The sequence below is a fragment of the Carettochelys insculpta genome, chromosome 28, assembly GCF_033958435.1.
Source record: "Carettochelys insculpta isolate YL-2023 chromosome 28, ASM3395843v1, whole genome shotgun sequence".
In the NCBI taxonomy this organism is placed as follows: domain Eukaryota; kingdom Metazoa; phylum Chordata; order Testudines; family Carettochelyidae; genus Carettochelys; species Carettochelys insculpta.
Window position 1 is genome coordinate 8,164,545 of NC_134164.1, and position 17,467 is coordinate 8,182,011.

Genomic DNA, 17,467 nt, shown 5'->3' on the forward strand with positions numbered 1-17,467 from the left:
TGCAACTCTTGCGAAATTTGACTTATACGTGGTTGCCCAGTAGTGCAACCTATGCCTGAATAGGAGGTCTACTGTAGCAGTAAACTATTGGGGGGGGACCTTGGGATCCAGGGAGGGGATGGGAGGCTTTGACCCTGTGGTGGAGCAGGACCCCAAGCGGAATCAATCTTGGGAATCCCGTCTCACTGTGGGTTCGGGATCCCTGTCAGGGATGGGTTGGGACTCGGAGCACGGGAAGGTATGAAGGTGTTGGGGTTGCAGCAGGGTCTGGGTCAACAGGAGTAGGTATGGGAGCCTGGGGAAGCAGCCCTGGTCATCACCCACTTGAGCAGGTCCAGGACAGCCTGTGGGATATCTGTGGGGAGCAGCGGTGTTGCAGGAAGCAACAGTGGCTGTGGGAAGCAGTAGCAGCAGGGGGCTGGACCAACAGGTTCCACCAGCTGCCAGTGGTGGCAAAGTGGCACATCAATTGTTCCCAGGCCCATGCCGACCACTCCTGGTCATCCTGTAGCCACCACTTGAGGAGGTCAAGTCATCCTCCAGAAGGCAGCACTGGGGACCCTCAGGAGGTCCTCTTCTGTCTGGCAACTTTCCCCCAAGCTGCAGGCCCTCTCCAGCGCTGTGGTGCAGATGGTTGACCCTGGTGGAGAGGTGGGTCTGACTCAGCCCTTGATCAGTGCAGGTCCAGCTGTAAGGAAGACAAGGTGGACAGACAGTGTCATTTTTATACAACAGCACCTAAGGCCCTGCACCCCCACCATGAGCAGCACCCAATACCACCCAGGCCATGAGACACAGATGTCTAGCAGCCAAGGAGAGGGGGTGCCTGGCCACAAAACAGTCCCCCAACTGGTGGTGGGTGACCTGGGCACAGCCCGGCCATCTCCCCCCACCTCCCCCCGCCCATGTGTGCAGCTCATAGTGCTGTCTACAGAAACAGGTGCCGACTGTCACTGAGGGCATGCCTGTGTGCCGAGAGCCACACTCCTCGGTGCGTCTCTAGCCTGCTTCCAGCTGTGGCAGGGGCTGACAGGTCCCCCCTTCCCCTAGGGCCAGCAGGTCACCTCTCCCATAGGGCTGGTCTGGCCTCTTGTGAGGCTGGCAGTGGGCTGGTGGCCATGCCCAGGGGCTGCCTACTGGGTCCAGGTGGGACAAGCTGCCTTGCATATGGTTCCATGTGCCAGGCCCACAGCATGAGATCCCAGCCAAGCCAGCCTAGCAAGGCTTGCAGAACACCCTGGGGTGTATGATGCTTGGGGTACTTATCTGAGGGTCTTTTGAACAGGTCCAGGGACACCCTAGAGGTGGCCTGGGTGGATGGGCCTGAGTCCAGGATGATGACCAGGGTGCTGCCACTGGCCTCAGAACCCGCGTCCACTTTCGGCTCTGGCAGAGATTGGGTCCCAGGGTGCTCCAGATCCTCCTGCTCAGGCTCCTGCTACGCAAGGGGTGGAGAGGGAAAGGCTCCTCAGCCAAGTCCATGCTGGCAGTCATGGGGAAGATGTCGCTGCCCTCAAGAGCTGGTGCAGCTCCATGTAGCATGGGCAGGTAGCCGGTCCCGCCCCTGACCTGTACTGGGCATCGCAGGCCCGAGGGTACCCCAGGGCAGTTCCTTCACCCGCACCTGCCTCTTGGTGTGGGCGGGGTGGCCCCATGTCACCAGGATGGTGGCCAGCTAGGCGTAGGAAGGGGTTTTCCTCCCCTTGGGAGAGGGATCCAGGAGGATGTGTTCCTCGGCCCACAGGACCAGAACATCCTAGATCTTGGGCCCAGTCCATGAGGCATCCTGGTGTTTTGTGCCCCAGGGAGGGGAGCTTCTGGGACCCCTCTGGCTGCTCTTTGGAGGGCCCTGGGGGGTTGCTTGCTGGCTCACTGCCACGCCTCTCGGATCAGCTGGGTGGAGGAGCTGACACATGGAGCAGACTGCGTGCTGCTAGGCTGCTTTCCCAATCCTTGCCATGGAGTTTCCAAGGCTCCCTGAAGCTTTAAGTATGGCCGGAGGCAGGAAGCAGAGAGCTGTGATTGCTGTGGACAGGGCGTGTCCCCCAGGGCACCTGGCCAGCGCCATGGAGGACTCTTTTTGTGGACAGCAGACCCCCATGGAGACTCCACACTGGCCTTCTGTTGAGAGAGACATTCTGCCTCATGGGGGAATGGCAGAATACTGTTAAGAGAACTGCGTTCGGTGGATTTACTGTTGACACAATGCATTTTTAACGTGGACGCTCATGAGTTTTGTCAACAAAATGCCACTTTGGCTGACAAAACTCTCTCGTGTAGACATAGCCAAATACTCCTTTGGAAACAAAATCCTTGTTTGTATTATAGGGCTGGTATCTTTTGCCTGCAAACAGACAATACGCTCGTAGGTTTGACTTCTGGTCTTTCACCAAAGTCAATATGTAATAGACAGTGGTGGGAGCAGAGTATAGAATTTGTTCCCCATCAACCACAGACTGTTCCAGCCTATCAGGCAAAAAGAAAAGAGAGGGAGGCTTGGAATCTTTATATTTTTGGCTGCACTTTTCATCGGGTGATTAAAAAACAAAAACTCCTTTGCAAATTAATATTGCCTCAAATTAGAGGAATACAAGCAATTTAAAAAGGACTTATCTGAAAGTGTTGTAACAATATATAATACACCTCGTGTTACCACAAGGGAAAGGTAAGAAATATTTCAGGATTTACTTTGTGCATTTGACAGCTCTTAGGACAGTCACTTCCCCTTTCTCTGTGTGGGTCTTTCACAGGGTTTCAAGGCTTGGCACTTACGAAATGGATGGTTGTAGGAGACTACTTGGTATTTTGATTTGGGATATCCTTTCTCCTGTATTATTTCTAAGAATTGCTATAGCAATATTAACATTATCATTATTGTTACCCTGTGGCCACTGGAGAATATTCAAACAAACAGGATACCCTGGTGTGCCAAGAGAGAAAGGGATCTTGATCTTGTCTCCTATCGCGAAAATAGCTTATACCATCCACTACCCCTAAATTGGATAAGTGTAGATGTTAGTTTAAATCTCAGTTCATAAGTATATTCACAGTTATACAGACTCCCCTGCTAAGTACTTGCAGATAATTTGCATTAAAATCCCATCTCTTCAGACAGATCAAGGATGGAATAGTCAACATCCATGGGAGGGTCCTGCTGGGACAGAGTGAGGAATGGGCACATGCATGTGCAGAATTCACAATGCTGCTGGCTGTGCTGGACTTGTTTCATACCTAAAGCAGGAATGTTAAGCCCCCGGGCTGTCATAAAGTGCTAAATGCATCATGGAGAAAAACCCAGTTTCCTTTATTGCAGCATAGTAGGTCAACAAGCTGTACACAAATGCAGCTACAGTTTGGCAGCAACCCTGATCATGTCATGTGTGAGAAATCCTACTGAACACAGTAAGCAGAGTGTGCCTATTGGACTAGGCAACTCAGAGCTACTCATGCGCTTCTTGGGGGGGGGGGGGGGGGCTGATCTGTTTGTTCATTAACCATTGAGCATGTGATTATGAAACTGCTTTTAAAAGTAGTTTATTTGGATTTTCCACATCCTTTAATGAATTGCAAATATATTAACAGAAAAGACTTTTTTCTAAGACTGTACAATTTCTGAAGTAAGTCAGGGAAAGCAAAAAAAAAAAAAAAAAGAGGAAAAAAATTACATTGTTTCAATGCAAATAGTTCACACCACACCCATCTGCTGCATTTTTTCATATTTTTGTATTAATGACAATCTGACAATGCTTCAGAGAACACATTTGCTTTAGTTTGGGTGTCATGGCACCTTCGCACTTTGCCTCCCTCAGCCCTCAATGAGCAGAGAAATTGATTGATTAAAATACTGTTCCTGTTTTTTCTTTCGTTTTTAAGATGATAAAACAGCAGCATGGTTTAAACATTACTTGCAATTCTTAAGAAAAAGAGTGATGATGTACATATGAAGCAGGGGGACAATTTAATATTTTGAGCACTAATGTTCAGTTCAGAATTTGCATCCTTTTAAAATGGTATCTGAGTTAAGAGCCCTTTGCCGGGTATTTAAAAAAAATTAATTCCAATACAACAGCTTACAACTTTTAAAAACAAAATAGTTAAAAAAAATTAAACCGCTATAAAGGGAACTCATGGTATTTCCCCCCAATATTATGGATTTGCCATTTTCCATCTCTGGACCCCAAAATAAACAAGCAGCATTTTTTGGGAGGAATCCCCAAATTAGCACATGCTCTTTGGAAACCAGACAAGCAACAAAACCAAGTCAAATTTGGGGTCTAAAACCTTCACTCACACAGCAAGACCTGAAGGCTTCAAATGAGTTCCCAAGTAGATGGGTCATGGGAAGAGAGAAATTACTGCTTTTTGTTTAGACAATGTAAACTTCAGGTACCTAAAAGTAGCCAGTTATGCTGTGTATCCAATATTCACACAGGCTGTAGCTCCAGACTGTACAATGTGCTATTGCTTTGTAACTCACTCTTGTACAAATCCTTATCATGGAGGTCTGAATCTTGGAGTGCTACAGCTGCTTTGAGACTGGAAGAAGAAAATTGCATACACACAGATAACTTAATGAACACTGCATGTGAATAGCAGGTGAGGGTACTTTAATATGGATGCAGGTTGGCCACTGGGGAATTTCAACCCTGGTGTTTTCCTTTCAAGTGGCGATTCATCATGCAAGAGTCTAACCAGAATACTTCTCTAGTGCCCAAGAAATCTTGCATCAAATGAACTCTTTACTCAGTTGAAATACTTGCATAATTTAAACTACTTTCAGAAATAAAACAGGATTTACAGTATTGACTAAAGCACAAAGCTTTATTCAATATCACGCCCCCTCACCTATGTTTTAGATTTTCAATATGACTGGAGTTCAGCATATTTTTCATGGCTGGTCTACATACTTCCAAATAATGGAGAATGGTATCTTCTGCGCAGGTGCTGTGATTTTTTTTTTTTGCTTATGGTTTTAAAAAAAAAAATGCCCTGCTTCTTACAACCAAACAGTATGTGTGACAGGACATGTTTGTACCTATTCTAGGACAAGGATGAAAAAAATATTTTAAAAAAATTGAAATTATACTAATGGTAACTAAAGATCTTCTAAAAACAATACACATAAAAAGAAAAGGAAGAGAACTCTTTTTAAGACTGATCACAACAAACACGTTGCTGTGAAATCTGAATCATTCCCAATTTATTGTGCATAATTTGCTCTTAAAAAAAAAACCAAAAAAAAAAAAACCAAAACTTACATCATACACTTTCTTTACGGTCACTGCATAAAGGGCACCAATCTTTGTTGCAGAGTGCTACAGAGAAAGATCGTTTTGGATTCTTTAATATAGCCTCGCTTTCTTCTCACAGAAAGAGACTCCAGGTTGCTCAATTCCTACAGACAGAGTGAGAATTTTCTCCAAGAAAATTAAAGAATGGATTAAAAAAATTAGACAATTGCACATTTTTGCATCCTGTTCAGACAACACTTTACAAAACAGTTTTAAAAGTATACTGTCTTAGACAAATATTTGATACATCTTACTGTAAGCTTCCAATTGTGTTAAGGCTTATACTGTCTTCCCGGGTTCTTTATCTACTTAGAAGGAAGTTGTCACTGTGGCTTATATTACTTTTATACTTTCAACACTAAAATTTTATCTACCTGTCTCTCTTTATTTTGCTCTGACAAACTTTTTATCCTCTATTAGAGCCCAATCCAAGGGGCACTTGCAGAAGAAGCAACACATTAACAATTTGTTTCTTTGATGTATCAGTTGTTGTCTACTTAATATTTTGGAAGTTAAATGAATAAATTAACTCTTGGCTAGCATATTGAAGCGTTCTGTAATAATTGCTATGCTGCAACATGCTCCTCTGGCTAAGAACAAGTTTCCACTAAGTAGGGACACTGGATATGTTCTATATTTTGACACATACTCTGAATCCCGAGCATGTGCACCGTAGTTTGTTCACTGGAGACACTTTCAAGTTGTTTACATTCCCTGGCATTTAAGTTATGCTTTAATATGCAAAAGTTTTTAACATGTCCCATCCTGCACTTAATGTGATCTTTGAAGAGACTGGAAATGAAGTTCAGCACTCTGCTTACCAAGGAAGAACCAAACTAAGACACATTTCTGTAGAAAGTACTAACGAAGCGGTTTCTTGTTCTAGTCCCACATCTATTGGCTCACTGACAGGCAACCACAAGTCTCTCTTTCATGATAGCTTTCCAACAAAGGAGTAGCTGGAAAAAATATTTTTTCCTCCTCAAACAGTCATTTTCATAAAGGAACAAGAGCCAACTGGTCAGTCTCAGTAGCAGCTGAATATTGCACTGCCATTAATTCTGTGTACGGTTAAAATCTGATGAGTAGTGCACTCATGGTCTGTGGAGAATAATGACAATGCTGGCTCAGTGATGTGAAAACCCAGTACGTGAAGGAAGGGGGGAACAAAAGAGTACCAGTCCAAGCTCAGATACTGGCTTCTGGAGGTTAAAATTCATCACTTTCAACTGCATGGAGTTGCGTGTCATCTGCATCAGTCATGCTGCTTTCTTGGGACTCATCTGTGCCAACTTTAAAACAAACAAGGGATTAGGCTCTTTGGGAGAAGACATGCATGTTTTACACAAGCAGCTCCACCATATTAGGAAACAGTGACAAGGCTCTACCACAGCTTATAGAGTGCCCCACTCTCCTCCCCTTCCTCAGTAACCTTCTCCTCACCCAGCCCCCCATTCCTGGATTGTCTTCTCTAATCCTATGTGCCCTGCAATCTCTCTCCTCTTCAAAACCCAGCCCTGTTCACTCCCTCCTCCAGTGACTCACAAGCTGAGAAGGGAATTAACATGATATTCACTTTACCTTGCAAAAGCAAGGAACCTCATTATTTTAGAGTACCCTTAACCACCGCCTGCCAAAAAGTCACAAGTCCATATTGGTCCAGTAAGCTAGGAAAGAGACTGAGTAAGATCTGATCCCTGTGTGTTAGGAATTGGAGCTGCCATTATACAGCAAATGGGGAAGGCCTGACTGATATACCTATCAGTCACGTGCTTTGCTCAGAGAGCCTCACGGCTTGAAATCCATCTTGGTTTTGTAAAACTGTAATGCTTAAGAACTATTTAATATTACAATGGAAAAAAAGCATTCAGAGTGAAATAAAACAGGATGGAAACAAGATTTGAGTACCAGATTCTGAGCTCCATGATGCAAGAGAGAGTCAAGTTTACAGCAAGAGAACTGTTGCCACGAAAAGATTCAGAAAAGCCAGCTGATACTGATTTGTCTTTAAAGGTAAACCAGTCTATCTGCAGAGAGGTCTTTTGCCATCATTCAGCTTGTATACCGGCACAGTTCACTGGTAAGGAAATACAACTTGATTTTGTAGATCTAAAAAAACCTCAGTATTCACTATGCCCACCAAAGCAAAATGAATGCACATCTAATGAGAAGCAAGTTGTATCCATGTGGAAACTAGCAGTGAAGCAAGGTAAACAGCTTAAGGAGGTGGTCACTTTGTAAGCAGGTCGATTGTGCTTACCTTCATTGCTTAAAGGCAAATTTTAGGTAGCATAGTTTAAAGTATAAAATAGTACCTTCACCTTTATCTGAATTGACAAGTTTTTGATGCAAAGTAGAATAGTAGTGTTTTATAATACTCAGATGTATGGTAGGCACTTCCAATAAGCAAGATATGGTCCCTTTCTGAAAGCTTATTATTATTAGGACATTGCCTGCACTGGGACTTAAAGTTAGATTAGAATGTAGTAGCAAACATGTCTTTGGAAGTCTATGCTACCTTATCTACTATAGGCTCAACATATGCTAAAGCGATCACTTTGAAGTTTAGATCTTTGAGGTATCTTTTTCAGTCTGTCTGCAGTCAGGCTGAGTGTATTGGTTTACACTTGAAAGACTTCTTTTTAGGGCTGTTGAGATTAAAAGATTGTGATTAATCATGTGATTAAAAGTATTAATCATGATTAAATGCACTGTAAAACATAATACCTTTATTTAAAATATTTTGGATGCTTTCTACATTTTCAAATATATTGATTTAAATTATAACATTCTTCTCAGCTGAGAGGAATAAGGGGATTTCAAAATGTGTGGGGTCCTTTTGAAAAGGACCTCCATGTAGCTGAGCCATGTGTGTTCAAAAGCATCACTTTCGAAGTGTCACAGCCGGCAGCATGCTAATGAGGTGCTGAATATTCATTTCAGCACCTCATTCGTATTCTTCAATTTGGCCATTACCATGGCCATTTCGAAGTTTTGGCCAAGTGTGGCCACAGCCAAAGTGTACAGTGGTCACTTTGGGTGTGTCTAAACAACAAAACTACTTCAGAATAACAGCTGCTATTCCAAAATAACTTTGCAAGCATCTACACAATGCAACTATTTTGAAATAATTTCAAAATTGTAGACCGCTTACTTCGAATTTGGTAAAAATGCATTCTATGAGAAATAGCACCTACGCTGAAATAGATATTTCAGAATAGGGTCTGTGCAGGCAGAGAATAGGGGCTATTTTGAAATAAACTATAGTGCATCGAGGGAATCTAATCTGAAATAGCTCTATGATGTGTGAATGTTCTATTTTGAAATAACAGATTATTCTGAAATATCAAGGATATGTCCACACAGCAGCGTTATTTATTTTGTATTACAAAGAGATTAGTATTTTTCAGTTTCCCCATCCCAAGGGCAATCTCAGGTCACAGAAGCTGACCTTACAAATATAGAATTATGTGCAAAAATCTTGCATTAAAAATAAATAGTGGCTACAGCTTCAGACCTGTTTGAACACCACAAGTCCAGGAGATCTAACAATTTTTCATGAAGTTCTCATTAATGAACAGATCAGTAATTAGAGAATTGTTGGGTGTCTGACCCGCTAACTGTGCAAACAAGTAAGTAGTTACAGTCTGGGCTTCTGCTTTCCTAAAGAACATAAAAAGCTTTCTACCAGTAAACCAGTTAATCTGGATTCTTAGCTGGAAGTACAAACCTGACTCATATGGATAACATTCGCTGATCTGCTCTTCTTGAGTTATTGGTTCCTCATCATCTGGAAGGTAACGTTTATCAATAGCCTCTTTGATCTGGTTGTTGGCTCCTTTGGGATCTAAATCCATTGCCCATGAGAAATTCATAAGGGCCAGATGAGTTTGACCCAGTTTTTTATAAACCTAAAAATAAAAACATTAAAACTGCATTTTTCATTAAGTTGCTACTTGATATCATTTGATCTAACAGTGATTTGCAGACAATAGTTAATTTTAAGTGCTACTTAACTGCTGTTATGTGAAGGACTGCTGGATGAATGGCTGTGTGTGGGGCAGTGGTCCCCAGCGCAAAAGAGGTTCCCCACCCCAGTTTAAGCATTACCATGGAAAACCCCTATTACTCTCAATATCCAGCATTTTCAAATCTCATTAAGGCTGATTCAACTCTTCAGTCTTCAAGAATGACCTGGATCCAAATACTTGTTGTGAAGAGTTCTTTAGATGAAACAATTCCTGGGCAGGTGCTTTACACACCCAATACTATATTGCTGACATTCCTTGCTAAATAATTCTGATAGCATAGATTGAGATTATGACAGGTTTCTATAAATGCATGTCAAAGAACAACCTGTTTTGGTGAGGGCTCTATCCCCAGATGAGGTAGCTTTCTATGCATTGCACATTTTTGTGTCATTCTTGTGCTGACTAAAGTCTCTGTACTTCTAGAGTTACATTTTCAGGAGAAAATGCAGCAGGGCAGACACGCAAAATAGCGTGCCTGTTTTCATACAGGCATTTAAGTATGAACCTGTTCTGTAGTCTTTAAAACAGACTGTCCTTTGAGGTTAAATGACAGTGACATGATGAAATCAGGCTTCAGGCCCCAACAGACGTAACTCTTTCAGAAACAGATCTCTACCTGAGCAAGCTGAACACACCCATTTTGATCAAACACTAATCTCAAATGCAGTTGCCTCTTTGTATGTGGTGACACACAGAGGGCACTGTGGGAATTTTTGGAACTGTCCAAAATAGAAGCAGCTTCCTGAAAACTAGCACCTCAGCTTGTTTCTTTGCAACAAAGGAACATTATAGATGCTTATGATCACAGCTATATTGCATAGGACTATGTTCAGGTTTTACCTTTCCTATTAAGAAGTAAACAAGAGACTCTTTGGGAACAATCTGTTTCAGTTCTTCAAGTTCTTGTAAAGCAGACTAAAAGAGGTGGGGGGAAAAAAAAGGTTAAATGGTTTTCTCAGTAAGTTTGAATCAGCATCTGTATCACTTCACTTTTATTACATTATAATAGACCATCTAATTAAAAGTAAACCAAACAAAAAGCTTGTTCATGGGTTTTTTTGGGATGCTATCTTGTTAATAGAAAACTCAGATGGCTACTTCTCTCTCTGAACAACTCTGCCATAATCAGATGTAAATATAATATTCTGGCAAATGCAGGGTGAATATGTATGTAAATAAGGATTTTTTTCCTCTTCCAATTTTATATCTATTCCAATTGCTAGAGTGATTGTTTAGGTTTCTTTAGTTTCCTACTTTTTGTGGTGGGTAGCATTTCAGATTTTCCATTTATTATTACTATTACTATTACTATTATTATTATTAATTTTTGTTATTTTTTATTTTTAAATTAAGATGATGTTTCACACTTAAAATGTTCATTCAGTGCTCAAGAGATTACCAAATATAGACTTGGTTAACTGGAGTCAAGAAGTCCTTCTGATAACCAGACCGCTTCATTTCAAATAAAGGAGCTATTTACATTAACGCCAAGATGACAACAATTGCTGCAGTATTACCCTGGGAAACGGCAGATCTTTCAAACAGCCATAGCCAACATGATCAGAGTGAAAGATACATTCTTGGAGCCAAGCATTGTGAAGTAATCAAGATTTGATTAAAGAATCAAGATTTGATTAAACTTCTAATGCGTCATCATTCAGACAGCTGCAGACCCTAAGGAATTCATTGAGGCTTTTGTTTCTAGCATCTGTGACTTACCTTATATTTTTCATTTGCAAATAATACAGAAGCTCTATGGAATTTGCATAGTGGGTTCTTCGGATCAATGTTAATGGCTTTGTTTAGTGTATCCAAAGCCTTTTCAGATTTTTTCAGTGCATGCTGTACCTACAACAGAACAGAGATTAATTCAAAACACCTCTTTTTTCAAAGAAGAAGAGAGGGAAACAGCAGGATCTGACTTGCCAGACTACTAAAAATATATCGCCTTCAAAATGCAGTTCAGAAGCTCATTCTGGAGTTAGATAAGACTGCACAATTTACCTTTTGCTAGTAAGCTTTTTACTTCCAGCCCACGGACTCTAGCAGAATGGTAATTTGGCCCTCGACACTGTACTTGTTCAATAACCCTGCCTACTGAACACCAATCAACATATCAGAATCTGGGGCAGGAAAAACATAATCAAGAGCTTTAGTATACTTTGCTACCATAATGTGAGTGAGAAAAGTGCAAGCAGATGATCATGTTATCAACCCCATGATACCTGTCTGCCTCGTATCATTTAATCTTAATGTATTACAAAGAACTTTCTATATTAGAACAGAGAAATTGCTGTAGTTGTATAAATACTTCAGAGAGAGAAGGGCAGGCCTAAAACAATGGCTCTGTCTTGTCAGCTTCTGAACCAGTTTGATCACAGTAAGATCTTGATCCTATCAGGTAAGCCAGCTGCTTCTTATTTAACTGTACTAGTAACACGCCGAAGTTACTCAGAAATCCCTACTCTTAGAATTAAGGGTCACCAGATAGATATGGCTATGTCTAGACTAGAGGGTTTCATTGGCAAAACAGCCATTTTGTCAACAAAATCCGCAAAGCATCCAGATTCCTAAAGGTGTTCTGTCAACAGTAAGTCAACGGAACCCAGCACTTTTGTTGACAGCTGTATCCTGCTCACCATGAGGAAGAAAGTCTCTGTCAACGAAATGCCAGTCTGGATGTTCCATGAGCCTTCTGTTGACAAAAAGGGCTCCCAGGACACTAAGCATCCCTGTCTGTGTTCTTCTGATTGGCTGTTTTACTGATAAGAGCAGCTGGGCAGTTCAGCCACTGTCGACAGAGCATGTTTACTCTTTTGAGCCACCCCGTGGTCTGGCTATGATCTGTCGACAGAAGTTTAGTTGGTAGGTATCTTACAACAAATAACTTGGGTTGACAAATCCCTCTAGTCTAGACATAGCCTATGCGATTAGTTGGTGGGAGTCGAATGTCAGTCAAAGAAGTCCCAAGTGAAAGTTCCAGGGCCTCTAGTAGCAGTTAATGACCAACATGCTAGTTACCAGCTAAGACTTTTCTACGTGACTACTCAGTTCCTTAAAACTCTCCTCCTCATACAAGGACTGACTGCAGATCCCTACTCTACCTGTGCATGTACCCACATATTGCCCAAGGGTGAACTCAAATGCTACCACCTGCATAAGCACAACCATCCAGTTTTGAGGGTATACATTTTAAATCGCATATGAAGGCACAGAAACTAGCACTGCTCCAGGACAAATACAAGGGCTGATACCCGCAAAACCCTGAAATGTGTGAGAGAATGAAATTTTAAATAGACAAGTAGAAGAAAGGCAGGGCCTCTGCTAAAAGTCTGGCCTACAATATGCTTTTTCTATTGTGACCACACACAACGTTGAAACTGCTTTTCAAGTTTAGAATTAAGTGCAATTTACTTACTACTCCAATGTGACAGAGTAAGACTGAGCTCTGAGGATTGATATCGAGGGCTTTCTGGAAATGCATTTCTGCTAGGCTGAACTTCTCCTGTTTGTAATAAATCATTCCCAGACCATACCTGCCAGTACAAAATAAGTATGTCAGATAAAATACGATTTTCTGTGAACCAGCCATTATTATTATTAAGTGTGGATTGGCAAAAGAAAATGATCTTTGGCACACTGATTTGACAGAGTAGATCAATAGAAACAAAAAATGAAGTTCTTGTTATTCAGATATACCCATTCAAGCCTTTCCAATAAATCAGTTTGGGTAAACTTAACATTGTAACCTTAACAAAAAAGCAGTAAAGTAGCACTTTAAAGACTAACAAAATAATTTCTTAGGTGAGCTTTCGTGGGACACACCCACTTCTTCAGACCATAGCCATACCAGAACAGACTCGATTGATCGAGTCTGTTCTGGTATGGCTATGGTCTGAAGAAGTGGGTGTGTCCCACGAAAGCTCACCTAAGAAATTATTTTGTTAGTCTTTAAAGTGCTACTTTACTGCTTTTTTATTTTGATAGTATATAGACTAGCACAGCTTTTTCTCTGTTACTATTGTAACCATAGCAGCACTCAACATATTGTTTCAAATTTTGGCATCTGAGTCATTCAATTCTACTGCAGAATTAAGACCATCTTCTGTTAAATAGAACAGGGCAATACAAAACAGACCAAAAAACTGTTTGTGTAAATGGGTGCAACTCTGTGGGCTTCAGACAGTTTATGCCAGCCACACATTTAATGTCCCAAGCCCTAGTGAGTACAAGAGCTCAGAGAGTAACCCCTTCATTCACAAACTCGCTAATAGCATCTCCTAATTCACAATATTCAGCTGGAAGATGAACAACTGTAGCCAAAGCACTTCAAACTGATTCGACAAGGAAATCTGATCTGCAATGAAAGCGTGTACAGCACTACAAGAGGCTGCGTCTACACTTGTCTCCAACTTTGAAGGGGGCATGGTAATCAGGTCCACAGAAGATTACTAATCAAGTGCTGAGGTGAATAGCAGCACTTCATTAGGCTAATTTTCCCCCGCGTCACCTTCGAAAGGAGCAAACTTCGAAGCGCCATCATGCATGTAGCTGCAGGCACTTCAAAGTTGCCACAGGAGAAAGTTAGCCTAATGAAGTGCTGCGTATTCACCTCAGCACCTCATTAGTGATCTCCCGTGGCCCTGATAACCATGACCCCTTTGAAGTTGGGGGCAAGTGTAGACAAGCCCAGCGAGAAGCAATAGTCATGCACTGGAGAGTGGAATCTTTTGGCCAGCAGTATCCATTGGCTTGCACTTGTAGCATCCTTGTGCCTTTTCAACCAAGGACATCAGAGGGTGGGACTGGGCCAATCAGTTCTCAATTCCTTCATTAATACAGAATTCATGTCATAAGACTCAGTAGCAACAGGCAAGCTGTGGAATAGATGTAGACCACACATCTCTAAGACTCCCAGTTACTATAAGGCAGATAGCCTCTCCTATCCTTTCAAGTGCTTAGCTATGTGAATTCCACTCTTAGGCTGTGTCTACACTAGCCAAAAACTTCAAAATGGCCATGCAAATGGCCATTTTGAAGTTTACTAATGAAGCGCTGAAATACATATTCAGCACCTCATTAGCATGCGGGCGGCCGCGGCACTTCGAAATTGACACAGCCTGCCGCCGCGCGGCTCGTCCAGACGGGGCTCCTTTTCGAAAGGACCCCGCCTACTTCGAAGTCCCCTTATTCCTATGAGCAGATGGGAATAAGGGGACTTCGAAGTAGGTGGGGTCCTTCTGAAAAGGAGCCCCGTCTGGACAAGCTGCGTCAATTTCGAAGTGCCGCAGCCACCCTCATGTTAATGAGGCGCTAAATATATATTTCAGTGCTTCATTAGTAAACTTCGAAATGGCTATTTGCATAGCCATCTCAAAGTTTTGGCTAGTGTAGACATAGCCTTAGCGATTCAAGTAGGAACCTGATGCCAGGAGGTCTAAGTGAGACTATGGTGGGTTTGCCATGAGAGCCTGTAATTCACTGAACCTGAAAGTGGAAGTAACTGCCGCTAAGGAATCTCTCTTCCACAAAGAGGAATTTTCAAGAGCTCAATGCTAATGCTTCAAAGGGGAATGCCCACAACACTGAGAAACCCAGCTAAAACCACATTAAGATCTGGGGTGATGTGTGTGTTACAGTTTTCCCCTCCCCCTCGATACAGAAGGGAATATGTGCATGAACAACCTTGAGGAATCTAAGTACTTTAGCATGCGAGAACACAGTGAGACACTGTATTGGGTGTGGGTGAGCAGGTACGGCCACTACATATACTATTACAGCTAAGAGAATCCTGATCTCTTAAAGGAGAGGAGATCATTTTATTAAAAAAAAAAAAAAAAAAAGGAACATCAGACTCCGAAGGTAAAGAGGTAACAATGCTCCACCCAAACAGTGAACCTTTTCCACCTGGTTTTGAGTGTCCTGTGGAGTCCCTTCTACTCTAAGTCAAAGTGCACTGAACATCTTTATGACAAGATTACTCTGTGTTGGTTAACCAGACAGCCTGCAGGCTGTGAAGTCCAGTGAAGCTTGGCAGCAACATTAATGGAGGCTGTACAGAGTGGATTTCATCAGATCTACATACTTCAACTGGCTGGCCAACCTGATGCAATTAGTTTCAAAGATACAGCTTCTCATCTGAACTCTCTCAACACCCTCCTTGTCAGAAAGATTGGTGAGCAAGCCTAAATCAGTCCAACAGATCATGGAATAAGGAACAAATCTGCTTAGTGAATCATAGCTACCTAGGTGGGGGTGACAAATAACTTAGGGGTAGGGCAACATTTAAATCTTGACAAAAGACCTTAGTGTTTAACTATTTACTTTCTCTGATGTTGGAGGTATGTGGTGTCACCATAGCTGTGCCAGTGCTATCAGAGCTTCATAAACTGGTTAGGTTAATCTTTCTTGCAATAAAGTACACAAGGGCTACATCTACACTAGCTCAAAACTTCAAAATGGCCATGCAAATGGCCACTTTGAAGTTTACTAATGAAGTGCTGAAACACATATTCAGCGCCTCATTAGCACGCCGGCAGCTGCACCAGCTTGCCGCCGCATGGCTTGTCCGGATGAGGCTCCTTTTCGAAAGGACCCCAGTAACTTTGAAATCCCCTTATTCCCATCTGCTGTTGGGAAAAAGGGAATTTCGAAGTTGCTGGGGTCCTTTCGAAAAGGAGCCTCATCCGGACAAGCCACGCAGCAGCAAGCCGTGGCAATTTTGAAGTGCCGTGGCTGCTGGCATGCTAATGAGGTGCTGAAAATGTGTTTCAGCGCTTCATTAGTAAACTTCAAATGGCCATTTGCATGGCCACTTCGAAGTTTTGGGCTAGTGTAGACATGGCCAAGATGTATAACTAACTAACTTTTTTTTTTTTTTTTTTTTTTTTGGTATATGATCTCTAATCTTCCAGCCATTCGTCAAAAGGAAACTATGTTATCTGGATGTGACAGCACCACTTGAACTTCAGCTGTATCAGGTGAGCAAAGAAACGGCAGCTGCAGTTAGGTCAGCAGAGTAATAATGCTCCTCAAAGGCCAGTAGCTGCCGTGCTGGAGCAGGAAAGACATGAGGATGCTGATAAAGTTGAACTCTGGTAGCAGGAGAAGGTACATGAGGTGGGCTTTCTAATGTGTTGAGGACTCCAAAGAGCCCACTAAGGCTAGGATTGTGGCCCTACGGCAATAACCTACGTATGCAGCCTGGGGCAACCCCAAGAAGAATATCCTTTCCTATTAAACCTGTACTCACATTCATGTCCATGTGCCCTAGACTCCTTGTCAGGGATATAGTTGACTGGAAAGTAATTAGGATAATCCTCCCAATTCTGGTCTGAGGCTGAAAGAGAGAAGGAACACTCGTTCTCTAGGGGCTGGACAAACAGTAGTAGAAGTCCCTTTGTTTCTTTAGGGAGATCTCATGCCAGTGTCAAATAACACACTCAGTGCTGAGAGTTTAGGAGAGCTCAATACCACAGTAAGAATGGCTAAAGACGACAAAGAGAGACTCTGGACATTGGGAGCGTGTCAAATCCCTTGGAACCATGAAGCTCAGTGTAGCCTGAGTTGGTACCTCTCCTCAGTGCCAGGGCTATGCCTACGATATTGGTACTGATTAAGCCAGTACCAATACTACTGTTGCTAGGAGTCAGGTGGTACCATGGCATCAGTGTGGGCAACTGCAAGAACCTTTTTATTAGCTAGTACTAACACATACAATGGAGTCTTTTGGTGTGTCATACAGATGAACACAGGCCTGGTGCTACCCTTTACCACAATTAATATTTGTGCCCTTTCTTTGATGACCCCTTGGATGGTGACCTAATGCTTTTTCTAAGAGTGGTGATTAGCCCTACTGGTAACTGATGACAACTTGACAGCAAGAACTGCTGCAACATGTATCAAAGTGGTAGCAGCCCATGAACTGGTAGCAAAGCCAGTGGTCACTCTGGCACTCGTGGAAGAAGACTGCTCAGAATTGAATGGATTTTGTTTACAAAGTTTAAAGAAAGCTTCTCTAGCTTTCATTCATTTTGAAAACAAACAAATTGAACATTTCGGCTATGCCTACACTAGAATTCCTCCTTCAAAAGAGGCATGCAAATGAGTGAAATGGAAAATGCAAATGAGACGCAGATTTACATA

At 42.4% G+C, this 17,467-nt stretch overlaps 1 protein-coding gene across 2 annotated transcripts in view; it reads right to left on the reverse strand.

The window, feature by feature from the left end:
* Positions 1 to 3,466: 3,466 nt before the first annotated feature.
* CDC27 (cell division cycle 27) overlaps positions 3,467 to 17,467 on the reverse strand; it is a 59,506-nt gene continuing 45,505 nt past the window's right edge. For both annotated transcript variants that reach the window (XM_074978845.1, XM_074978844.1), the window contains exons 15-19: positions 12,741 to 12,858; positions 11,042 to 11,170; positions 10,163 to 10,237; positions 9,022 to 9,202; positions 3,467 to 6,583 (exon numbers count right to left, since the gene is read on the reverse strand). In XM_074978845.1, the coding sequence (XP_074834946.1) occupies positions 6,501 to 6,583; positions 9,022 to 9,202; positions 10,163 to 10,237; positions 11,042 to 11,170; positions 12,741 to 12,858 (586 nt within the window). In that variant the 3' untranslated portion in view covers positions 3,467 to 6,500. The remainder of the gene's footprint in view (positions 6,584 to 9,021; positions 9,203 to 10,162; positions 10,238 to 11,041; positions 11,171 to 12,740; positions 12,859 to 17,467) is intronic.